Source organism: Schistocerca nitens, chromosome 2 (genome assembly GCF_023898315.1).
Source record: "Schistocerca nitens isolate TAMUIC-IGC-003100 chromosome 2, iqSchNite1.1, whole genome shotgun sequence".
Taxonomy (NCBI): domain Eukaryota; kingdom Metazoa; phylum Arthropoda; class Insecta; order Orthoptera; family Acrididae; genus Schistocerca; species Schistocerca nitens.
Window position 1 is genome coordinate 960,219,858 of NC_064615.1, and position 27,875 is coordinate 960,247,732.

Genomic DNA, 27,875 nt, shown 5'->3' on the forward strand with positions numbered 1-27,875 from the left:
CAGTTACTTCCCCTGCAATACACTACAAAATAATTCTGTAAATTTACATTCGGTAGGGCCAGATTAAAAATATATTGGAATTTTTACTGTTGTCTGCATGCCAGAAGTCATGATTCTGTCTAACCCATCAAGAAAGTAAACCTTTTTGAATATAAATCAAGAAAATAACAACTCAGAACATGCCTTGCTGTACTATTACATGCACCATTATATAAGTGCATTGGAAAGTGGCTCATTATGGCATACAAAGTGAGATGATTCCAAAGGGAATGCTGCTATGTAATGTTAGGCTACTTACAATGTTAGGCTTCCTACAAAAAATATTATACATTATATATTTGATTTACAAATTTCCAATGAAGAAAGAAGGATGAGATCCGAGAGAATGAAGAAGTACTGGGCTGACAGGAAACTGAAAAATTCTTTGTAAAAGTTGGCTAGAGTGGCCCATGAAGCCCATAAAATGTAAATAACAACAACAGCAGCAGCAACAACAACAACAACAACAACAACAATAATAATAATATATTTTATTTACAGCCAAACACATCCATTCCAAGAGCATCAAGGCTATGATAAACATGAAAGTTTTGAAATTAATTAGGTAACTGTTACTGATCATCAAAGACACTTCCACAATGAGAGATTAAGCCTTTTGCTTTGAGACATAGTGAAAAACCAAAATTATCAGAACTGTTTTCATCACTATCTGCAACAAAATGTTGGAGTATACCTTTACTGGTTATTTCCTCAAGGACAATCTGTCTCTGGCTTAACAGGCCGATTTTCATTTCAAAGATGTAAGTGCACCTCCTCAGAAATCTTAAGCAACTAATTTGTGGGCAGGTGTAGATCTGCTTATTTAAGCTCAAGCATACTTCAGCCCAAAACTCTTGGTTGTCAAATCTATCTTTGAAGATAAGTCAACAGTGGAAATAGGAAATGTTCTGCATGCCAAATTTGATGTCAGTTAGGAGAATTAAAAAAAAAAAAATCTCCATTTGTGCATAACTGATTTGTATCCGACAAATTGAGAAGATATAACAATGAAAACAATCAATTATTGACAAAATTATTTAATTGTATCTAAAAACAAAGATGATGTGACTTACCAAACGAAAGTGCTGGTAGGTCGATAGACAAACAAACACAAACATACACACAAAATTCAAGCTTTCGCAACCAACAGTTGCTTCATCAGGAAAGAGGGGAGGAGAGGGAAAGACGAAAGGATGTGGGTTTTAAGGGAGAGGGTAAGGAGTCATTCCAATCCCGGGATTGGAATGACTCCTTACCCTCTCCCTTAAAACCCACATCCTTTCGTCTTTCCCTCTCCTCCCCTCTTTCCTGATGAAGCAACCATTGGTTGCGAAAGCTTGAATTTTGTGTGTATGTTTGTGTGTCTATCGACCTGCCAGTGCTTTCGTTTGGTAAGTCACATCATCTTTGTTTTTAGATATATTTTTCTCAAATGGAATGTTTCCCTCTATTATATAAATTATTTAATTGGATAGATAAAAGAAAATCCACTTACCAAGCAGTGGCAGAACAAACACGTAAAAGAACACATAAAAGATGGTTGTAACTGGCAAGCTTTTGGAGCCATTGACTTGTTCTTCAGGCAGAAGGATTGAAGGGAAAGAAAGAGTGGTGAAGGAAAAGGACTGGAGAGGTGTAGGAAACTGGGTATATTTTCGGAAAAGTCACCCAGAACTGTGGATCAGGGGAGACTTACCATACAGGATGAGAAGGAAAGATTGATTGGTGGGGACTGCATCAGATGAGATTTGACATTTTCAAATCTTGTCTGATGCAGTCCCCAACAATAAATCTTTCCTTCTCATTCTGTATGGTAAGTCTCCCCTGACTCGCAGTTCTGAGTGACTTTCCCAAAATCTACCCCTTTTCCTAGACCTCTTGAGTCCTTTTCCTTCACCCCTCTTCCTTCCCCTTCAACCCTTCTGCCTGAAGAAGAGGAGCCATTGGCTCCAAAAGCTTGCCAGTTACAACTGTCTTTAATGTGTGTGTTCTGCCGCCACTTGGTGAGTAGAATTGAGAAGATAGTCTGATGCCACAGAATTATGCAGCTAACCACATGATTGCAAAAAATAATGAGATTAATTAGAAACAAAAACTGTGATAATAATATGCTCAGGAAACTGACTGGTTCTAAGTGTTAATAAGAAAGTTTTTACATGTTGATTCTTGCAAAGAAGGCAACAGAAACTAGAAATGGTTAATAATGCTATTGTGTTTCTGCAAATAGTACCATTTCCAATTTTGAACTGACAGGTTCACCTTCTGATGGCTGTTCATGTTTATATGTGCATGAATATTGTTGTTTACATTAGATGTTGGCTGTTTTTTCCCAACAGCTACTGTAAACAACAAAAAATGTAATATCAGCATAAACAGCTATCCGAAGATGAACTCCTCAGTTGAAAACTAGTAATTATGTGATTTGCGTAAATAAATATCATTATTGACAGTGGCTGATTGCTGTTTTCTTCGTTTGCCAGAATCAGCTTATATATTGTACACAGCCACAGTCTCAGAAATGTAATTTTTCTACAAAATAGCAGGAAAGAAATTTCGATCCAAGTGTCATTAATACTGACACAATACATTTTATTTGTGATGATACAAGTACAGAAATGAAAATACTACTTCTCATATCTTTTAAATTTTGGAACTCCAGGTTGATACAAAGACCATGTGCCATCAACTAACATATGTTTGAAAGACTTTCTTTGTGGCTTGTCACCTTGGTCAAGTCTAGGGACATGCAACAAAGTAGTGAGAACACAAAAGCACTGAAAATGCATTTTGTGAAAAATGGCACTTAAAATGTTTTCCATTTTCCCAAGTGTTCCATGCTTCTTTGTAGCAGTAACCTACATCATCAGCCACTGTGTGAAAATTCCAATCCACAAAACCTTTGGAGCATCCAAACTCCTATTGAGAAATAGAATTTGTATGCAACATACAAAACATCATTAGCAATCAACAGTTTCAGAGGACATTAGAGTAAGTACAAATTATTTGACACATTATTTTGGTGTTCTTTTTCAGTTAAGTTGTGCAGTACTATACTCAACAAAATTTTCCATCAAAACCATTCATGCTAAAAGAAATACATTTCTGAGGGGGAATTGAAGCTATGGCAAAACCTCTGTTAGCCTCTGCATGTGATAGAAAGGGAAATTAGTCAAAATTGCCATTATGGATTACTGGATCTGCATCAAATCTTGTGCAAGAGATGTTAATTTTATGTTCACTGCACATCACATTTTATGATGGTGTAAAATTTGTACATACCATATTGAGATATTTTCCTGCATAAAATGTTCTATAGCCATCTGAATTTAGAACTGTAGGAAATGCATATGGCTCAACCTCCTCTCTCCATCTTTCTCCAAAACAGTTTCCTTCCTCTGTGTTGTTAACTGTTCTATGATTGTGCTGGTAAAGTCCACTGATAATTGATGTTCTGCTTGGGCAGCAAACAGGAGTTGTAACAAACTGGAAAAGAAAAATGACTATTGTATTTCCCACAATCATAGTAACAGGTTATAAATAAGTCCTTTGTCTACCTTTTTATCTCTCCTGTTCCTTATCTTCCCTTTTCTCTTTGGTCCTGGCTCATTCTCATCTAGTATCTATGAAGTATGAATGTACGGAAATATAATAAGAGCCAGTACATCACAGATAACTAAAGTCTCCTACAACTTCTAAGTTGTGTACAGGGTACTGATCTGATAATGATTTGAATTGGAACTGTTGTGTTTAAACTAATCATTTTCATGCTGCAGCAACAAATATGTAAAACAATGCATTCCTCTCACCTACATCAGCTAGATTAAAGTGTTACAGTAATGTACTTGTTCCATTTTTTTCTGTAGGAAATGCTACTCATTACACCATCTGGAATTGTTGCTGAAAATACATGATTTGATGCCTTTAATGTATTGTTCACAATAATAGTAACACAGAACTCACCTTCATTGGCTGTATCATAGTTTACTGAACACTACAAATACACTTCACAACAAAAGTTTGATAAGCTGGAAAAATATTGTCTTGTAATATTTTCTTTCCTTTATTTGATGAATTTAGCTAAGTATTTAAATATTCAGTACACTCCATTGATACCCTATTGGTGTGGTATTACTTCTCCTACCCCCCTTTTTTTCTGAAATCAAACAATGGAAAATCCAGTATGAATGTAACAATACAAGAGAAGGAAAGTTGCTACTCACCATATAGCGGAGATGCTGAGTCGCGATAGGCACAACAAAAAGATTCACACATAGCTTTCAGTCATTAAGGCCTTTGTCAGCAGTAGACACACATACACACAAGCACAACTTGCACACTCGTCTGTGGTCTCAGAGAACTGAAACTACACTGCGAGCAGCAGCACCAGTGCATGATGGGAGTGGCGACTGGGTGGGGTGAAGGAGGAGGCTGGGGTGGGGAGGGGGAGTGATAGTATGGTGGGAGTGGCAGACAGTGAAGTGTTGCAGTTTAGATGGAAGGCAGGAGAGAAGGTACAGGGGGGGGGGGGGGGGGGGAGTAATCAGCGGAAAGGAGAGACATAAAAATAAAAATAAATTAAAAGACTGAGTGTGGCAGTGAAATGACAGCTGTGTAGTGCTGGAATGGGAACAGGGAAGGGGCTGGATGGGTGATGACAGTCACAAACAAAGATTGAGGCCAGGAGGGTTATGGGAACATAGGATGTATTGCACGGAAAGTTCCCACCTGCGCAATTCAGGAAAGCTGGTGTTGGTGGGGAGGATCCATATGGCACAGGCTGTGAAGCAGTCATTGAGATGAGGGGTATCATGTTTGGCAGTTTGTTCAGCTACAGGGTGTTCCACTTGTTTTTTGGCCACAGTTTGATGGTGGCCGTTCATGCGGACACACAGCTTGTTGGTTGTCATGCCTACATAGAATGCAGCACAGTGGTTGCAGCTTAGCTTGTAAATCACATGACTGGTTTCACAGGTAGCCCTACCTTTGATGGGATTGGTGATGTTAGTGACCGGACTGGAGTAGTTGGTGGTAGGAGGATGTATGGAACAGGTCTTGCATCTAGGTCTATCACAGGGGTATGAGCCATGAGGTAAGGGATTGGGAGCAGGGGTTGTGTAAGGATGGACAAGTATATTGTGTAGGTTCGGTGGACAGTGGAATATCACGGTTGGAGGGGTGGGAAGGATAGTGGGTAGGACATTTCTCATTTCAGGGCATGACGAGAGGTAATCGAAAACCCCACTTAATATGCAAACAAATTCAAATAATATCACATCACAGCCAATACAGATTAAGCGTGGAATATACCAAGGAGACTCATTAAGTCCTTTCTGGTTCTGCCTTGCTCTGAACCCACTATCCAACATGCTAAATAATACAAATTATAGATATAATATTACTGAAACATACCAACACAAAATCACACATTTGCTATACATGGATGATCTAAAACTACTGGCAGCAACAAATCAACAACTCAACCAATTACTAAAGATAACAGAAGTATTGAGTAATGATATAGATATGGCTTTTGGAACAGACAAATGTAAGAAAAATAGCATAGTTAAGGGAAAACACACTAAACAAGAAGATTACATGAATAAAAATCTCTCGGTGTACATGCCGCGTCAATTCTGGATAAAATTCCAAGCTTTCGACCACTACCTCCATGGTACTTTAACAGAGACAACGGCTATGCACTTAGCAACACTTGGAAGAGTGCACTGCATAAAGAAAAATCGCAGAGAAAAACTTCCCGCACTTTACCTCCTGATTCAAGGGATGGCGCTGCAAGCAACGCAGGATAGAAACTACATCTACGGAAGTAGAGGGCACCACTTCACTATGCGCCATATTGCTGTTGCTATGATGTATTCCAGCCAATCAGAAGCCGTCCTTGGCCTATGAAAGTGGGAACCTCGCTAGCTCACGACAGTCAGTTTTAGCCCTGACGACGACCATGGAGGTAGTGGTCGAAAGCTTGGAATTTTATCCAGAATTGACGCGGCATGTACACCGAGAGATTTTTATTCAAGAAATTCGTCGCGAAAGACTTCGTAGCCATATAAGAAGATTACAATGTTGGATAACCACAGCGACTGCATAGAAGTGATGGAAAAAACAGATGCCTCTAAATATCTAGGATACAGACAGAAAATAGGAATAGATAATACAAATATTAAAGAAGAACTAAAAGAAAAATATAGAGAAAGACTAGCAAAAATACTGAAAACTGAATTGACAGCAAGAAACAAGACAAAAGCTATAAATACTTATGCTATACCAATATTGTCCTACTCATTTGGAGTAGTGAAATGGAGTAACACAGACCTAGAAGCACTCAATACACTTAGACGATCACAATGCCACAAATATAGAATACATCACATACATTCAGCAACAGAAAGATTCACATTAAGCAGAAAGGAAGGAGGAATGGGATTTATTGACATAAAAAACCTACATTATGGACAATATAATAGAGGGAAACATTCCACGTGGGAAAAATGTATCTAAAAACAAAGGTGATGTGACTTACCGAACGAAAGCGCTGGCAGGTCGATAGACACACAAACAAACACAAACACTCACACAAAATTCAAGCTTTCGCAACAAACTGTTGCCTCATCAGGAAAGAGGGAAGGAGAGGGAAAGACGAAAGGATGTGGGTTTTAAGGGATAGGGTAAGGAGTCATTCCAATCCCGGGAGCGGAAAAACTTACCTTAGGGGGAAAAAAGGATGGGTATACACTCGCGCACACACACACACAAATATCCATCCACACATATACAGACACAAGCAGACATCTCACAAGCAGACATATTTAATATGTCTGCTTGTGAGATGTCTGCTTGTGTCTGTATATGTGTGGATGGATATGTGTGTGTGTGCGAGTGTATACCCATCCTTTTTTCCCCCTAAGGTAAGTCTTTCTGCTCCCGGGATTCGAATGACTCCTTACCCTCCCCTTAAAACCCACATCCTTTCGTCTTTCCCTCTCCTTCCCTCTTTCCTGATGAGGCTACATTATGGACAGGTAGACAATTTAAGAAAATTCTTTATAGAACAAGCAGAAACTAACAATATACACAAAGCAATCACTCATATAAATACATTGGCTACACCATTGCAATTTCGTAACCACTACTACAACCCTTTAGATCACATAACATCAACAGATACGAAGAAAGTAAATTGGAAAAAGAAAACACTACATGGCATGCACCCGTTTCATCTAACACAGCCACACATCAATCAAGATGCATCCAACACATGGCTAAGAAAAGGCAATATATACAGTGAGACAGAAGGATTCATGATTTGAATACAGGATCAAACAATAAACACCAGATATTACAGCAAGCATATTATTAAAGATCCCAATACCACAACAGATAAATGCAGACTTTGCAAACAACAAACAGAAACAGTAGATCACATCACAAGCAGATGTACAATACTAGCAAATACAGAATACACCAGAAGACATGACAATGTAGCAAAAATAATACATCAACAACTTGCCATATAACATAAATTAATAAAACAACACATTCCCACATACAAGTATGCACCACAAAATGTACTGGAGAATGATGAATACAAATTGTACTGGAACAGAACCATTATAACAGATAAAACAACACCACATAACAAACCTGACATCATACTCATCAATAAAAAGAAGAAATTAACACAACTAATTGAAATATCCATACCCAATACAACAAATATACAGAAGATAACAGGAGAAAAAATTGAAAAATACATCCAACTGGCTGAGGAAGTCAAGGACATGTGGCATCAGGATAAAGTTGACATTATACCAATTATACTATCAACTACAGGAGTCATACCACACAGTATCCACCAGTACATCAGCACAATACAGCTACATCCAAACATATATATACAACTACAGGAATCGGTAATTATTGATACATGTTCAATTACCCGAAAGTTCCTAAATGCAATGTATCATATACCGGACAGTTAAAGGGAAGTCACGCATGATCAAGGTCTATGTCACTTTCCATTTTTAACTAGACATAACATCTGAGAAAGGAAAGAAATAATAATAAAAGTGTCTGCACATGGTTTACAGAATTGATAGCTAGAAAAGTAAAGACACGTTTCTAGCATCAAAAAGCTGGTAGACCTCAGAACCTTTCAGAACACTGAATATTTTGCCCATAATATTTAATAGTCTAGCTTCTTCACAAAGCTTTTGCAACAGTGATGACTTTTTATTCTTCTGTTTCTGATAGTGTCTTTTCCCAAAAAATACATTTTTCTAGTGCATATGTTTCTGTCTGTGACAATAATGTTTACTGTCTTGCTAGCAACAAACTGATTAACATAATTCATGATATTATTCATCTAATAGAACAGTGTCACATAACCTCACTTCAAGTGACACTGCAGAGAAATATGGGATTTAGTTCAAGATTGTTGTTATTGTTGTTGTGGTTCCGATGTGAAGAGTGGTTTGATGCAGCTCTCCATGCCAGCATGTCTTGTACAAGCCTCTACATCTGTGCTAAACTGCTGCAGCCTACATCCTCTTGAAATTACTTACTGTACTCCAGTCTTTTTACCCTCCACAGTTCTCTCCATTACCAAGTTGACAAGTACTTGCACTTTAGGTTATGTACTATACGAGCTGATCCTTTTTTCTCCAGTGCAGTTCAGTCCATCTCATTAGTTATTTGATCTACTCTTCAACATTCAGTTTTCACTGTAGGTTTTATTCTCTTGTTGGGGGAATTGTTATCATCTATGTTCCACTTTTATACAAGGCTGCTCTCCACACAAGTACCTTCATAACTGACTTCCTAACACTTAAATTTATATTCAATGTTAACCCATTTCTATTTTTCAAAGATGCTTTTCTTACTATTGCCAATCTATATTTCATATGCTCTCTTCTTCTGCCATTTTCAGTCATTTTTTCACCCAAACAGCAAACTCATCTGTTACTTTTACTTTCTCATTTCTTAAACTAATTCTCTCAATGTAACATGATGTAAGGTGATTACATGCTATTACCATTGTTTTACTTTTGTTTGTGATCATATTATAAACTCTTTTCAATTAATAACTATTCCATTCAACTGCTCTTCCAACTCCATTGCCATCTCTAGCAGAAATACAATGTCACCAGCAAATCCCAAAGTTTTTATTTCTTCTCCCTTAATTTTCATTCCCTTTCCAAATTTCTCTCTGTCTTCCTTAACAGCTTGCTCAGTGTTTAGACTGAATAATGCCAGGAGTGGGCTACAACCCTGCTTAAATCCCTTGACAATTCCTGCTTCTCTTTCACATCTATAGAGTCCTAATTGCAGTCTGGTTTCTGTACAAGTTATAGATAACCTTTTTCTCCCTGTATTTTACATCCTGATACCTGCAGAACTTCAAAGAGTGTATTACAGATATCATCATCAAAAGCTAATGCTACAAATATTGATTTGCCTTTCTTCAGTCATAGGGTCAGTATGGCCTTGCATCTTCCTACATTTCCCAGAATCCAAACCGATGTTCCCTGAGCCCAAGATTATGTTGTCAATTGCTTCTTGTGTTCCTACATTTCTCTGGAATCCAAATTCATTTATCCTGATCCCTATATTATACCATTAATTTTCTTAATTATATGGCAAGCATGATTAACATATTGACACAAACTCTGGTGATTTATAATTTTGTGTCTCCCAGCTCTCCTCATGTATGAGCATAAAATATTTTAACCACCATGATTCAAACTGGCTGTCTCTGAGTCAAGGGCCATTGTAAAAGTGTGTGTTAGTGACCGTAGCTACTGACGCAGGTTTCCAAAAAGTAATCAGAGGTAGGATCCATCATGAAATCTAATGTCATTCCATGTTAAGTGGTATGAGAAGCTGATCAGATGTCATATGCTGTGGCGGGAAGGGCAACAAGAACAGTAAACTCATAAAATGGTCATATTAGAATAGTCTCTTATCAAGTAAAAGAAGGATCATAAAGGGCTGCAATCAGGATGAGAATAGAAACCTTGGTGACTGTGAAAGATTGTGGCAGTTAGCAGGAAAGAAGAAGGCAAAAGGAACTGATTGGCTTAGGAACCATTTAACGAAGGAGAAAGAGAGGAAGAGGAGGGCTAGAAGAATACCACTAAGTAAAATGACATAATGAAATTTATAACATGCAGTACATAACAACAATGATTACGTGAACAAATATTGCAAAAAAATGATAAATGATACTGGTGCAAGAAACAAGGAAAGCCATAAAATAACTGAGATGGATGGAGAGCACAATAGAGACTACATAGATAAAATAAATTCAGACCAAGCAGCCTGTAGGAATGCATTGTGTGTCTGGTGTCGAACCTGGGTATGAAGTATGAAAAAGCTGATAGCAACATAAATTTGCTCATTGAAACAGAAACAAAATAAAAAGTAAAATTAATAGTATTTATTGATATGGTACATGATTTCTAAAAAAATGTGGTAAATTACAAATTAGAAGATCATAAACACACACACACACACACACACACACACACACACAAGCATGTGTGTGCGCGAATGTCAAAAAAGTCATTTACAAAATTGTAGAATGTTTAGAGAAGGTACAAATTGAACTGCAATAGTAATTTGGGATTGATATATGTCTCACAGTTTTTCTTTCACTTGGTTGTCTTTATGTGTGAAAATTGATTAATTCCCAAATTAAAGGCACTCTAATACTATTCACTTTTAAAACTTAACTCTTAAACTGTGTGATACTGAGTTTTCTACTATTTTTTACTGCAGTTTTCTTACCATTTAAAGACAAACAACTATTTATATCTTACCGCATTGTTAAATGTAACTCCCATGTCTCCAATTAGGGACTGCGCTTTCTGCATTGGTGTCTGGAACAAAAACAAAGAATTGCAGGAAATGAAAAACTGAAATTGAAGGACATCTTTATTATTTCTTTGATAAGAGATGTGTTTAGAAACAATGGTTAGAATGGACATACAATAGTAGATGGATTATTTTGTAGTTTGTAAGCAATATGTAAATGTGGTGTTGTTGACATGCCAAACTGATAGCAGAAGCCTTACTTCATATAACATGGTAGACAAATGGGATTTTGTCCATATCCCTGTGTGCTTATGAACTGGGAGACGCCAAAATTGTTTTATTTAATTAACTCATTCCTTATTACAATTAAAATGTTCTGCAAACATGAGATTCAAACCAACTGCATTAGTTTGTGTACCAAAGCATTGTCCCTGATATTCATAACATTGAACTTCACAGAAAATAAATATGACTAAAGCAGTTAGTAGTCCACAGAACAGGAACTCCCCACACCTATGAACCAGGAACCTCGCCAAAGTGAGATGGCTTATATGCCTCAGCGACACGTAGCTGTACCATAGGTGCAGCCACAATGGAAGGGTATCAGTGGAGAAGCCAGAATAAACTATGCTTCTTGAAGAGTTTCAGCAACCTTTTTAGTAGCTGCAGGAGCAACAGTCTGGATAATTAACTGTTAAGACTTGTAATATTAGCCAACATGCTGTGCTGTGAATGGCTGAAAGAAGGGGGAAACTATAGCCATTATATTTTTTTTTAAGGACATGCAGCTCTCTTGTATGGCTGAATGATGATGGCATCCTCTTGGATAAAATATTGCAGAGGTTAAATACTCTCCCATGCAGCTCTACAGGTGGGAAGTACTCATGAGGATGTCATCATGAAGGAAAAACAAATTGCAGTTTATGTTTCAGAGAATGGGATGTTAGATCTTCTAATCAGGTAGATATGGGTATATATGTTAGTGAATTTAAAAAGGGAAATGGATAGGTTGAACTTTGATGTTTTGGGAATTAATGAAGTGCGGTGGCAGGAAGAACAGGACTTCTGGTCAGTTAGTACAGGGTTATCAACACAAAATCGAATAGGGGTAATGTGAAAGTAGACCTAATAATCAATAAGAAAACAGGAATGCTGGTAAGCTACTATGAACAGCATAGTGAATGTATTATCATAGCAAAGACAGATACAAAGCCAACACCTACCACTGTAGTACAAGTTTATATGCCAACTAGCTGTGCAGACAATAAAGAGATTGAAAAAAAATGTGATGAGATATAATACATTATTCAGATAGCTAAGGAAGATGAAAATTTAATTGTGGTGGGGGGCTGGAATTTAACAATAGGAACAGGAAGAGAAGGAAAAGTAGCAGAAGAACAAGGACTGGGCAAAAGGATTGAAAGAGGAAGCCACTTTGCAGAGAGCTATTAACCTTTGATAACACATGTTTAAGAATCTCATAAAATAAGGGCATATACACAGAAGAGACCTGCAAAAATTAAAAGATTTCACATTGATTATGTGATGGTAAGAAAGAGATTTTGAAATCATATTTTAAATTGTAGGACATTTTCGGGGACAGATTTGGACTCTGTCCATAATTTATTGGTTACGAACTGCAGGTCAAAACTGAAGGAATCGCAAAAAGGTAGGAAATTTAGGAACTGCGATCTGTATACAATGAAAGAACAAGATGTTGTTGAGAGTTTCAGAGAGGGCATTAGGCAATGAATGCTAAAAATAGAAAGGAATACAACAGGAAACAGGTTGGTAGCTTTGAAAGATGAAAAACTGAAGGCATCAGAGGATGAAATGCATAAAAAGATAAGACCTATTGTAAGTCCCTGGATAACAACAGAATAGCAAATTGTGGTTTATTGATTTGCTGTTGTATATCTGCAGTCAATTTGATTTGCATACAGGCAACATATACATACTTGTATCCAGCTCAAATTATGAGTTTGTCATGTATGAATTCATCCCCTGAGTAATAGCATTTCAGCATCAGTACCTTCTTTTCAGTAGTCCTAAATCCATCTTCATTAACTTGTATCTTTTTAAATCACTATAAGTTTCATTCCCATAGATTGAGCTGCCTGGGCATACATTTTTAAGTGGTGGGTGGGAAGCATAAAGTTTTTCTTGTTTCTGAGAGTGAAGAAAATGATTTTTATATCTGCACACACTCACACACACACACACACACACACACACACACACACACACACACACACACACACACACACACACAGATATTCAAGGTTTCGCAACCCAAGGTTGCTTCATCAGGAAAGAGGGAAGGAGAGAGAAAGACGAAAGGATGTGGGTTTTAAGGGAGAGGGTAAGGAGTCATTCCAATCCTGGGAGCGGGAAGACTTACCTTAGGGAGAAAAAAGGACAGGTATACACTCGCACGCACACTCATATCCATCCGCACATATAAACGTATTAAAATGACTAGTTATGTGGTGGCAGATTATGAAAATGAGGCTAACAATTGTCTGACGAAGAAATAATAATGTTAATACCTGTGGGAAGCTGCTAAAAAATGATCGGTTATGTGGGAAAACTGGAATGGAAATAAAGCGAAAGTTGTTAAAACTAGCCGAAATGGTTGTTTAATAGGTGAAAGGAACTGAAGCTGTGAAATAGTATTCACAAGGTAACACGAGAAATGTTTGTAAACTGGGAATGGTGGATTTTATAGCAGCGGTAGTGTTGAAAGCGGTAAAAAAAATTTTTTTAGGTTATGGTTTGGAAGTAAGTTACGTATTATTGACTACATACAGGCAGGATAAAATTGTATGGTAGATTATGGTAAAAAGGGAAGGTGAATACAAAGTGAAACTACTTGCACAAACAAAAAGAGAAAGTAAGGTGACAGAAAAGATTTCGAAATGCAGCAGTGACAGTAACAAATGTAATTGTTGGGTTCAAATTAATGATATGAATATAATAGAGGGAAACATTCCACATGGGAAAAATATATATAAAAAACAAAAATGCTGTGACTTACCAAACGAGAAAGCGCTGGTAGATAGACACAATAAAAAACACACACACAAATTTCAAGCTTTCGCAACCCACGGTTGCTTCATCAGGAAAGAGGGAAGCAGAGGGAAAGACAAAAGGATGTGGGTTTTAAGGGAGAGGGTAACCATTGATGACACTTCCTTATACACAAATACCCCACACGTCCAGGGCCTCGCTGTGATGGAGCACTTCCTTTCACACCGATCACCTGCTACCCTACCTAAAACCTCTTTCCTGATTACCTTAGCCAGCTTCATCCTAACTCACAACTTCTTCACTTTTGAAGGCCAGACATACCAACAATTAAAGGGAACAGCCATGGGTACCAGGATGGCCCCCTCATACGCCAACCTATTTATAGGTCACTTAGAGGAAGTCTTCTTGGTTACTCAGGCCTGCCAACCCAAAGTTTGGTACAGATTTATTGATGACATCTTCATGATCGGGACTCACAGTGAAGAAGAACTCCAGAATTTCCTCTCCAACCTCAACTCCTTTGGTTCCATCAGATTCACCTGGTCCTACTCCAAATCCCATGCCACTTTCCTCGATGTTGACCTCCATCTGTCCAATGGCCAGCTTCATACATCTGTCCACATCAAACCCACTAACAGGCAACAGTACATCCATTAAGACAGCTGCCACCCATTCCATATCAAACGGTCCCTCCCCTACAGCTTAGGTCTTCATGGCAAACGAATCTGCTCCAGTCCTCAATCCCTGAACCATTACACCAATAACCTGAAAACAGCTTCCGCATCCCGCAACTACCCTCCCAACCTGGTACAGAAACAAATAACCAGAGCCACTTCCTCATCCCCTCAAACCCAGAACCTCCCACAGGAGAACCCCAAAAGTGTCCCACTTGTGACAGGATACTTTCCGGGACTGGACCAGACTCTGAATGTGGCTCTCCAGCAGGGATACGACTTCCTCAAATCCTGCCCTGAAATGAGATCCATCCTTCATGAAATCCTCCCCACTCCACCAAGAGTGTCTTTCTGCTGTCCACCTATCCTTCGTAACCTCTTGGTTAATCACTATGAAATCCCCAAACCACCTTCCCTACCCTCTGGCTCCTACCCTTGTAACTGCCCCCGGTATAAAACCTGTCCCATGCACCCTCCCACCACCACCTACTCCAGTCCTGTAATCCAGAAGGTGTACACAATCAAAGGCAGAGCCACATGTGAAAGCACCCACGTGATTTACCAACTGACATGCCTACACTGTGAAGCCTTCTATGTGTGAATGACCAGCAACAAACTGTCCATTCACATGAACAGAGAGAGGCAGACAGTGTTTGTTGGTAATGAGGATCACCCTGTGGCTGAACATGCCTTGGTGCACGGCCAGCACATCTTGGCACAGTGTTACACCATCTGGGTTATCTGGTTACTTCCCACTGACACCAACCTATCAGAAATTCAGAGATGGGAACTTGCCCTTCAATATATTCTCTCTTCCCATTACCCACCAGGCCTCAACCTCAGCTAATTTCAACTTGCCGTCCCTCGTACATCACCTGTCATTAAACAACATCTTTGCCACTGTACTCCCGCCTCGACTGACATCTTTGCCCAACCTCTTTGCATTCACATGTCTGCCTGTGTCTGTATATATATATATATATATATATATATATATATATATATATATATATATATATATATATATATATATATATATATATATATATATCTAAAAAGAAAGATGATGAGACTTACCAAACAAAAGCGCTGGCAGGTCGATAGACACACAAACAAACACAAATATACACACAAAATTCAAGCTTTCGCAACAAACTGTTGCCTCATCAGGAAAGAGGGAAGGAGAGGGAAAGATGAAAGGATGTGGGTTTTAAGGGAGAGGGTAAGGAGTCATTCCAATCCCGGGAGCGGAAAGACTTACCTTAGGGGGAAAAAAGGACAGGTATACACTCGCACACACACACATATCCATCCACACATACAGACACAAGCAGACATATTTGGTCTTTAAATATGTCTGCTTGTGTCTGTATGTGTGGATGGATATGTGTGTGTGTGCGAGTGTATACCTGTCCTTTTTTCCCCCTAAGGTAAGTCTTTCCGCTCCCGGTATTGGAATGACTCCTTACCCTCTCCCTTAAAACCCACATCCTTTCGTCTTTCCCTCTCCTTCCCTCTTTCCTGATGAGGCAACAGTTTGTTGCGAAAGCTTGAATTTTGTGTGTATATTTGTGTTTGTTTGTGTGTCTATCGACCTGCCAGCGCTTTTGTTTGGTAAGTCTCATCATCTTTCTTTTTAGATATATTTTTTCCACGTGGAATGTTTCCCTCTGTTATATATATATATATATATATATATATATATATATATATATATATATATATATATATATATCTGTGTGTGTGTGTGTGTGTGTGTCCTTTCATCTTTCCCTCTCCTTCCCTCTTTCCTGATGAAGCAACCTTGGGTTGCGAAAGCTTGAAATTTGTGTGTTTGTGTGTTTTTTATTGTGTCTATCTACCAGCGCTTTCTCGTTTGGTGAGTCACAGCATCTTTGTTTTTTATATATATTTTTCCCACGTGGTATGTTTCCCATGTATAAAAATCAAACCACTCATGTATGGAGCACAGAAAGAATGGTTGTTTAAATGCCTCTGAGAGTGCTGCAATTAATCTAATATTGCCCTCACTGTCCTACAGGGTTGTTATGTAGAGGTCCAGTCCTTGAAACTTTGTAAGCAGGCTTCCTCAGGATAGTTTATGTCTATCTTCAAGAGTCTGCCAGTTCAGTATCCTCAGCTCCTCATCGTCTCTATGACCCTCTCCCAAGGCACAAACAAAGCTGTGACCATTCATGCTACCCATTTGATAAATAACCAGAAAAGTTTTATAAAAATATGAAACTTTGACAAAGTCTGTGTTTCTTTGTTATTTTTTAGTGGTGTCTATCAGCTGGGGTTGGCACACCTGCCTCTTGAACATGCTGGTGAAAATTGGTGAAACAAGATGGTGGGAACCGGCAAGGGTCCCACCAGCGGTAGAGCGTCATTACATTTCAATTAGCTGAAGGGTTGAAACCAATGAAAATTCCCTGTTGGATGGCAGTGAAATATAGTGAAAGTTGTTTGAATCGAACACAAATGTACAAGTGGCCAGATAAGTTCAAACAGGGTGTAACAAGTGTTGAAGATTCACCATGCCCAGGATGCTTTCTCTGTGCAGTTATGGAGAACAACATTGTGAGAGTTGATGAGTTGATATGGGAAAACTTGTGTAATTATGGTAAACGATATTGTGGTACTGATGACATTAGTGTCAGATCAGCCTGCCATATTGTTCATGATGTACTGTTGGTCAAGAAAGTGTATGTGAGGTAGGTTCCAAAATGTCAGAAATGAAGGAAAGATGCATGGATGTGTGCAGGGAGACCTGAAATTCATCTACTTGCTCCAATATTCCCTGAATATGGGACCTTCAGATTATCCCATTTTTAACCCACTGAAAGAAGCTCTTTGTGGCTCAAGATTTGCTGCTGATGAGGAAGTGCAGGCAGTGGTGCATAACTGGTTGCACAAATGCCCGCAAGAATTCTTTGCACGTGGAATTGAGAAGTTGGTTCGGCACCCGCATACATACATAGAACTTGAGGGGGATTATGTTGAAAAGTAAATAAATTGTAGTCCGTTCTGATTATAGATCTTTTTATAAAAATCAGGTTTTTATTAAAGGACCCTTGTACATCTCATATCGCATGTGAGTCATATTTAGTACCAGCCCCACACACTCAAACAGTATTCAAGGATGGGTCACATGAGTGATTTAGAAGCAATCTCCTTTGTAGCCTGATAGCATTTCCCCAGTAGTTTACCAATAAACCAAAGTCTACCACCTGCTCTATCCACAACTGACCCTACATGCATGTTCCATACCATATTCCTAACAAATTATAAACTGTTACACCCAGGTAACTGTATGAGTTAACAGATTCCAACTGTGACTCACTGATTTATAGCCATAGGACACTGCATTTTTTTTCATTATGTGAAGTGCACAAATTTACATTTCTGATTTGAAGCAAGTTCCCAATTTTTATACCACTTTCAAATCTTATCAACACCTGACAGAATAGTTATGCAGCTTTTTTTGGACATTCATTTCAGGTAGCTGCATCATCTGCAAGAAGTTTGAGGTTACTATTAATGTTATCTGCAAGATCATTAATATACAACATGAACAGCAAGGATACTGACGTACTTCCCTGGGGCACACCCAAGGGTATTTCTACATCTGTTAGTGACTTTCCATACAAGATAACTTGCTGCATCCTCTCTACCAAAAAAATCCTCAATCCTGATACAAATTTTGCTTGATATCGCATATGATTGGCTTTCGATGGTAAGTGAAGATGTGGTACTTAGTCACATGCTTTTCAAAAATCAAAAAATACTGCATCTACTTGATTTCTTTGACCCAAGGGTTGCAGTATATCATGTGAGAAAAGTGCGAGTTGTGTTCAGGTGATTGATGTTTTCTGAATTGATGCTGGGTACATGGAGGAGGTCATTCTGTTTGAGATACATTATGTCTGATCTCAGAATATGTTCTAAGATTCTGCAATAACCTAGATATGCAATATATCCAATCAGTACTCACCATTGATCCATTCATTTCATTTCAACATATTTAATTCATTCTTAATATCATAGTATTGATGAACTAGTCAGAGAAAATGGAGGTTTCCTGTATATTCCAAAATCAAAGTAGGGTCAAGACCAACTGGCTAATTAATAGTCTGTTGAATAGTTGTTTGAATGATGTGCCATAATAGTGGGTCTGAAAATATACAGTCTGGTATTACTGACAATCTTAAGGCTGCTTTGATGAGGTAACATTTCCAGCCACACTCTAGCACTCTAGGCAGCCCATTCATATGATGACATGTGGTCTGTATAGTTAGCTGCTGTGCTTCACTGGAGTTCATGTAAAAGTAAGGTTTCACACTTGTGTTCACTTCCTATGCTTGCTCACAGTCCAGCAAATGACAAGGGTTGCTCTACTGAAAATGCCATTTACACATTCACTCACCAGATTTTACAAGCATAAAATAATAAAATGGTGCTGGTTGGTATTTTCTGCAATCTCTCTAAAGCATTTGCCATTGTGAATCACAGTATTCTCCTAGATAAATTGGCATTTTACAGGATTGATGGCATACCCGACCAATGGATAATGTCACATGCAACCAAAAGAATGGAGAAAGTTGTTGCACTTAGTAATTCATGCAACATAGTCCAGGGACATAATTCTGACTAGAGAGGAATCATGATCCTCATGGTTAAATCTCAGATCCACTACTGTACCTTAAATATGTAAATGATCAATCAGAATTAGCTCTTTTTGCAGATGCCACTAGTATTGTAACCAGTCCAAGTGCACATATGGAAACAAAAGAAATGGTAAACAAAGTTCTTAAAAGTATCATTGACTGGTTTTCTGTGAATGATCTCACCCTAAATTTTAAAAAGACATAAGTTATTCAGTTCTGCACATGTAGAGGAACTACACCAATGGTAAAAATAACAAATGCTGAGGAAATAATAAATAAGGTGGAAACTTCAAAATTCTTATGGGTCAATATTGATGAAAAATTAAATTGGAAAAACACATTTGGAACTCCTATAAACAACTTAGTTCAGCCATATTTGTGCTTAGAATCATTACAAATCTTGGGGAGAGACATAAGAGACACAACAGTAAATAACATATTTTGCATATTTTCATTCGATAACGTCATACGAAATAATGTTCTGGGCAACTTATCTTTAAAAAAGAAAGTCTGCATTTCACAAAAAGACACTGTAAGAATAATATGTTGTGCTCACCCATGATCATCTTGTAGGCATCTGTTTAAGGAGTATATTAATTCCCTCATGAAGTTTGTTGTAAATAGTCAAATACAGTTCAAAAGGAACACTGAAGTACATAATTACAACACCAGAAGGAAAAATGACATTCTTTACTCCACAAAAGGTCTTTAGGACAAAAAGAGGTGCACAATATTGCAACAGAAATTTTTGATCACTTACCTAGTGATACAAAATGTCTGATAGACAGCCCAGTTGAATTTGATAGCAAACTGAGAAAGTTTCTCCTTTAGAACTCCTTCTATTTTGTAGAAGAATTTCTATCATTGTAATGTGTCCACATCATTAGGATCTATCCTGCAAAATGATCCATGGAACGTGTAACTAACTAACTAACTAAGTGAGAGAAGTTCTACAATGTCTTTTGTGCCCATTCTCGAACTGCAATTCCTTGGAAGATTTTTGTTGTGGTCCTGCAAGGTCTGGTGGGATCTAGCCCAATTCCTCCTTCCAGTATAAGCAATTGGCTTACAAAGCGAAGTGAACAGATTTAGTGCAGTGAAGCTTAGTGAGGGCCAGAAGTACCAAGCAACTTATGTTACCATTTCCTTACTGGCCACTCCTTTACCCTTTGATCACAAAGTGTGCGCAGAAATGAGTTTCTTTCATCCTACAGCCAAGTCTGTTTTTGTCCTGGTTCCCCTTTTTGTGTGCACATATTTCACCTTTAAATGTTCTTCCAACAGTATCATATAGTACTGTCCCCCACTCTCCCCCCTCCCTTTGGTATTTGTTTGTTTAAATTGCCAAATGTTGTCACACCAGTTATTGGAGAATGCTAGTAGCTTGCCCTGCTCAAAGATTCCAGCATGAATGATGGCTCCTCCTAATCCCAGAATCTAAATCCATTGCATTTTGTTATAATAGTCAGTCCTTATGAATAAAAATCGTGTAAACCAGCTAACATATTTCCTTTTATACATTCTGTTAATAGTGATTTATTCTTGCCAATTTTATGCAAGCTTGGAAACTTGCAAGCTGTTAATGATGAAGTAGGAAACATTAAGTTGTCCCTCAGTACTCAATGTGTGCATGCCCACCTTATTATTTATCCAAATGTAATCCTAAGAATTTGACTGAGTCAATTTTTTGTGTATCTTGGTTGTTGTAAATAATCTTAATCTGCTCACATTTTGACTGTTTGGTTTTGAACTGCTTCAAGTGAGTCTTAGATTTGTTTAGATTCAATCTATTCAGCTGAAACCAAATTATAAGGGCCAGTTGGTACTTATCAGTGACTTTGGACTATTTTCTAAATTATGATTTTCAACTAACACAGTGGCATTGTCAGTGAACAGAACTGATGGATAGTTGATATTTAATGGTAAATAATTAACACTGAATGGAAACAGAACTGGGCACAGTATGATGCCTTGTAGGGCACTCTGAGGTAATATCAGGCGCAGATCTTGTGGGGGATCTGGGATATCTACCCCAGGCGGAAATTTCAGGTAGCACCAAATTCATATTCTTGAAGAAAAAAATCTAAAACACCTAGCATCCAGTACACATCGGTCTATTGACATGATTTTGAAACAAATCCTTGTTACTTTTGGATATTTTTGAACACATTCTAAGTTCATTTCTGAATGAATCATAAGCTGATTTTTGGTTGCATGCGTAGTGTACCTGATGTCTCTGCAAGCCATATCTCTCTCAGGTCTAGAAATAAAAATCTTTCCTGCAGACAAAAGGGGATGGGTCTGTATGAGCTGAGCTGAATAAACCCGAATGGGTGAATGTCAATCACTGCTTGTTTATGTGGTTGATTGGGTGTACAAATGATCAGCATTGTTAGAATTATCAGCAAAATCCAAATATTGAGCCTATCAGAGTATAAACAAATGATTAACAGGAATAATAGCAGAGAGATTATGTATTAATCTTCTCATTGTATCCAAGAAAATGAAATTACATGGTTAGTGACCACTTAAATTTTATTCTCGAAATAGAACAGAAAACCCGTTGTATGAACATGTAATAATGGCTAACGAGAGAAGAAATGCGGGATAACTAAACTGATGATTCTGGCGAGGTTTGTGAGGTTAACCAGAGAATAAGTTTTGACAATGGCAGCAGGAACAGTTACAGAATTAGTCATAACAACATTGTTTGTTAGAATGAGTAACGAGAAGAAATGGCAACATAACACAAATTATATGGAAGAATATGATGATTCTGAATTTATAAAAAAGATTTCATACTGCTACTTTTCTGTCTTGTGCTTGAGAACTGGAATGTATGAACGAAATATGAAACTATTTCTTAACATAAAACTTTTTTCTTTTAATAGGTCTAAAAGGCATTTGACATTGGTACTTTGTGAATTATATTCTGTTGTGTTATTTATGTAAATGAAGTAGATAAAAATGACCATTTGTACCAAAACAGTCTTGCTTATTTGGCATGTGTTACAATTGCTACAATTTTAGATAGGCCTATTTCATTTTATCTACCACACAGTGACAAGGCCTATTTCATTTTATCTAGCAGAGAGTGACTAATCGAGGAACCACACCAGCCTTGTGTACCTTACATATTAACAACTTTTTCAGTATTAGACAACGACATTTTGATTTTTCATGTAGCAAAATGTTTGATGAACTTTGATGAGGTAACAGATTCTTTTGAAGAAAGGAAAGCATACGATGCAAAGCCATAACAATACCAGAGAAAAAAAAATTCTGGGACCTAAGGGTTGAAGAAATGTGTACTGTCTTGCTTATCGCTTGTCTTCACTGGTTTTATGTTTTCTATATTTAATTTTATGTCACACAAAAGAGAAAATTGTTAGCTATAGGCAATAAAGAGTGTAAATTTTCTGAAGAGTTCTTGTTCTCCCATTTACAAACAATTTTTTTGAGTGGGGTACGATGTCAAACTGGCCAACTGGGAGCAGGAGAGCACCACAGGACATTTTAATTTCCACTGTCCTGAATATAGGTCTGATGGCTTCCATTACAAAGTATACATGCTTGAATTCCACAGAGTAAAATACAGTGACATGCTGTGTGCAGGGGCATGTGGATTGCATTTAATACCAAATAACATGTCTTACATTTCCTCGAGCATATATGTTTTATATATATCTGACCCTTGACAAGGATGTGCACTACAAAATTACCATATTTTTTAAAAATCAAGTTTTTAAAAAATTTTTGATATCCTATCTCCAATGCTCGAGGGGTAGGGGAGCACTGTGTTTGCACTGGTTTCGAAATACGATAGATCCAGGGCTGAGTAACATTTTGCAGTCAGAATATTAAGAGCACTGATGGCAAGCCAGTACTACGAAAACAAGAGAAACTTGAATGGTGGAAGAATTACATAGAAGAGCTATACAAAGGAAATGAACTTAAAGGCAATGATCTAGAAAGGGAAGAAAGAAACAGAACTAGATGAAAATGTGATGGAAGACAGGATACTGCAAGAAAATTTGGCACAGCATCGCATGACCTATGTTACAACACCACCACCCTGGGAGTACACAACATTTCCTCAGAATTACTGAGATCCTTGAGAGAGCCAACCATGACAGAACTATTTTACCTGGCGTACAATATATATAAGACAGGCAAAATACCATCAGGCTTCAAGAACAATCTATTAATTCCAATTCCAAAGAAGGCAGGTGCTGGAACATGTGAATGCATGCAAGGTAATACTGGCCCCATGACTTATCTTAGAAGATAGATGGGAGAAAGTCAAATCTACATTTATTGCATTTAAAAATTTAGAGAATGCTTTTGACAATTTGACTAGAAAATACTCTAAAGTTTTGAAGGTAGCAGGGTTAAAATACTGGGAGATGAAGGTTATCTGTAACTTATAAAAAAACCAACCCACAGTTATAAGATTAGATTAGATTAGGACTTGTTCCATAGATCATGAATACAATACTTCATAATGATGTGGAATGTGTCAGGTTAATAAAAGGTGTCTATACAAGATATTACATTACACAAAATATTACATGACATTTAATTAATTTTTTGGTCGGGGTTGGGTAAATTACCCACTTACTGTATCCAAAAATTCATCTAATGAATAGAAGGAGTTGCCATTAAGGAATTCTTTTAATTTCCTGTTAAATGCTATATGGCCATCTGTTAGACTTTTGATGCTATTCGGTAAGTGACCAAAGACTTTTGCGACAGCATAATTTACCCCCTTCTGACCCAAAGTTAGATTTAACCTTGAGTAGTGTAGATCATCCTTTCTCCTAGTGTTGTAGCCATGTACACTGCTATTACTTTTGAATTCATTCAGATTGTTAATAGCAAATTTCATAAGTGAATATATATATATTGTGAGGCTACAGTGAAGATCTCTAGCTCTTTAAATAAGTGTCTACAGAATGATCTTGGATGAGCTCCAGCAATTATGCTGAGTACACGCTTTTGTGCGATGAACACTCTTTTACTCAATAATGAGTTACCCCAGAATATGATGCTATACGAAAGCAGAGAATGAAAATAGGCATGGTAAGCTAATTTACTGAGATGTATATTGCCAAAATTTGCAATGACCCTAAAAGAATAAATAGCTAAACTCAAACGTTTCAGCAGATCTTCAGTGTGTTTCTCCCGGTTCAACCACTCATCAATGCATACACCTAGAAATTTTGAATATTCTACCTTAGCTACAGATTTCTGATTGGAGTCTATATTTATTAATGGTGTCATTCCATTTACTGTGTGGAACTGTGTGTACTGTGTTTTGTCAAAGTTTAATGAAAGCCCTATTGCAGAGAACCACTTAATGATTTTCTGGAAAACATACTTTACAATTTCACCAGTTAATTCTTGTCTGTTGAGTGTGATAGTTATCTATACTTGTATCATCGGCAAAAAGTACCAGCTTTGCATCTTCGTGAATATAGAATGGCAAGTCATTAATATATATTAAGAACAGCAGAGGACCCAAGACCGAACCTTGTGGCACCCCATTCTTGATTGTTGCCCAGTTTGAGAAATCACCAGTTTTTTGCATATTATGTGAACTACTTATTTCACCTTTCGGCACTCTTCCAGTTAGGTATGATTTAAACCTTATGAGTGCTGCCCCATTTATACCACAGTACTTGAGCTTATCTAGAAGTATTCCATGTTTTACACAATCAAAAGCCTTTGAGAGATCACAAAAAATCCCAACGGGTGACTTCTCGTCACTCAGAGTATTTAATATTTCATTAGTGAAAGTATATATAGCATTTTCTGTTTAAAAACCTTTCTGGAAACCAAACTGACATTTTGTTAAAACTTTATTTTTACAAAGGTGTGAAGCTACTCTACAATACATTACTTTTTCAAGAATTTTGGATAAGGCAGTCAGAAGAGAGATTGGGCGGTAGTTGTTGACATCATATGTATTCCCTTTTTTTATGCAGTGGTTTAACAATGGCATACTTCAGTCTATCTGGGAAAATACCCTGCTTCAGAGAGTTATTACATATGTGGCTAAGAATCCCACTTATCTCCTGGGAACAAGCTTTTATTATCCTGCTGGAAATCCTGTCAATTCCATGTGAGCTTTTATTCTTGAGAGAGTTTATTATCTTCCTAATTTCAGAAGAAGAGGTGGGTGGAATTTCAGTTGTATCAAATGGCGTGTGTAAGAGCCAAAGGACATGGAATGGAAGCAGTAGTTGAGAGAGTGAAGAAAGTAGTGAAGGAATTATAGCCCCGAGAGAAAAAATAAAAAACTTTGAAAAACTGTTAAATGGAACAGATAGTGTCTTGAGAAGAAGACAGAAGATGAACATCAACGAAAGTAAAACATCAGTAATGGAATGAAGCTGAATTAAATCAGGTAATACTGATGTGATTAGGCTAGGAAATTAGGCATTAAGAGTGGTAGACGAGTAAAAGAAATGATATAGCCAATGTAAAGAAGATAGCAAGAAAAATAATTTTTGAAAATAGAGGAATTTGTTAACATATAATATATATTTAAGTGTTAGGAAGTCTTTTCTGAATGTATTTGTCTAAACTGAAGCCTTGTTTAAAAGCGAAACATGGATGATAAGCAGTTCACACAAGAAGAGGGTAGAAGCTCTTGAAATGTGGTACTACAGAATAATGTTTAAGATTCCATGAGTGTATCAAGCAAATAATGAGGAGTCACTAAACCAAATTGGAGAAGAAGCAATTTATGGCACAACTTGTCTAAAAGAAGAGAGCATTTGAGAGGGCACATCTTAAGACATACAGGAATTGTCAGTTGATGGACATTATGTGAGGGGTAAAGTTGTAGAGGGAGACTAAGAGATGAATACAGTAAGCAGATTCAGATGGATGTAGGTTGCAGTACTTATTCAGAGATGAAGAGGCTTACATAAGACAGATTAGCATGGAGACTGCATCAAACTTGTCTTCAGACTGAAGATCATGGCAACAAAAACAACTACAACAACAACAACAAAACAGTAATAATTTTCTCTTTTGAAGCACCAGAAGTCACATGCATTGATGAAAATATGACATCCGTAGTGCTACATCATTACTGCAGATCTAGGACATCAAAGTGAGATAATATGGCAATTCTTACTGGGAGCTGCTTAACTAGCAAAATAAGAAAACTGAGAATAAATTCGCAGATAGCAGTATTTTGTCTGTAAGGTGTATGTATGCACTGTAACTTGTTTGGGCATACTGCATCATGCACAGAATTGGAGCCTCTAATCTGTTATATGTGTCATCGGTATGGCCATTTTGAAAGGCAGTGCAGAGAGTCTAGGTGGCTCGTGATATAACATAAAGAGTAGTTTGTTATGATTTTTTGGAGTTGTGGTTTCTTTTTGTATTATTGTGTGTAATGGAGAGTTCGAGTGTCACAATGACAGAGTCAGAGACATAAGATTTTCTGAAGCCAGAAGCAGCACAAGCATTGTTAGAAAAGGTAGCACAGTTGGCAATGGATAATACGCAGTTACAAGGGCAGCTGAGAGCTGATGACCAGCAGTTAGCATTGCTTCAGACACCATAGTATGAGGTGCATCCAGCTGCTGCAAGATTTATTGTCCCCATTTTTTGGAAAATTGTCATAGGATGTGCAGTCTTTCTTAGAGGAACTTCAGATACTGGCAGAGATGGGTGGTTGGACTGCTAGCCAGTTGTGGGTAGCAAAACTGTGACTAGTGGGAGAAATAAAAACATATTTAAAGTATACAGAGGCATTAAAGAATGCAGCAAACTTTGAACAGTTTGAGAAGGGGCTTTTGTAAAGAGGTAAAATACAGGACAGTGTTAGGTATTTTTGGGAGCAGTCGAGCCCTATTGTGAAGAGACATGGGGAAAATGTGGAAGAGGTAATACTGATGTGATTAGGCTAGGAAATTAGGCATTAAGAGTGGTAGATGAGTAAAAGAAATGATATAGTCAATGTAAAGAAGATAGCAAGAAAAATAATTTTTGAAAATAGAGGAATTTGTTAACATATAATATATATTTAAGTGTTAGGAAGTCTTTTCTGAATGTATTTGTCTGAACTGAAGCCTTGTTTAAAAGCGAAACACAGACAGGATAAGGGAAGCTAATGGACACATGTATGCATGTATGAGTTGGTGCAGAGTGATGCACCAAACACAGTTTGTCGCAAGAAGCAGAGCAGAGGGCACTCAGTGCCTTTTTCTGAGGGTGGGGGGTGGGGGGGGGGGGGGTTGCCATCATACGTGTGAAGAAGGTGTATACAGGAGCTCCAAAGAATCTGCATTCTGCTATTAGGTTAGCAATGAAATGCAAAGAAACTGGCATCTCAGCAGTAATATGGGATAGATGAGGGGTATTTTCTGTGAACATTAACTGTAACAGATGTGGACAAAAGGGGCATTTACAGAGGTAGTGTCACTAGTCACAGGGAAGTAGAGGAAGTGGAAGGTATCAGCAGCAGTGTTTTAATGATGATCATAGGGGTGGATGAGGAGGTTTAAGCAGCTCTTAAATGCAATGGGAAACCCAAAGTCCATCTAAAGGTGCTCCTGTTAAAATTAAATTAAATGAATATTTATGCACAGGTGGAGTGTGCAGTGTTGTAAGA

The 27,875-nt window shown here is 37.7% G+C and overlaps 1 protein-coding gene across 1 annotated transcript in view; it reads right to left on the reverse strand.

Moving 5' to 3' along the window:
• Positions 1-27,875, reverse strand: part of LOC126234739 (N-acetylglucosamine-6-sulfatase-like) — a 102,107-nt gene that overhangs the window by 42,822 nt on the left and 31,410 nt on the right. The window contains exons 2-3 of the mRNA XM_049943485.1: positions 10,875-10,934; positions 3,319-3,522 (exon numbers count right to left, since the gene is read on the reverse strand). Coding sequence (XP_049799442.1) covers positions 3,319-3,522; positions 10,875-10,934 — 264 coding nt within the window. The remainder of the gene's footprint in view (positions 1-3,318; positions 3,523-10,874; positions 10,935-27,875) is intronic.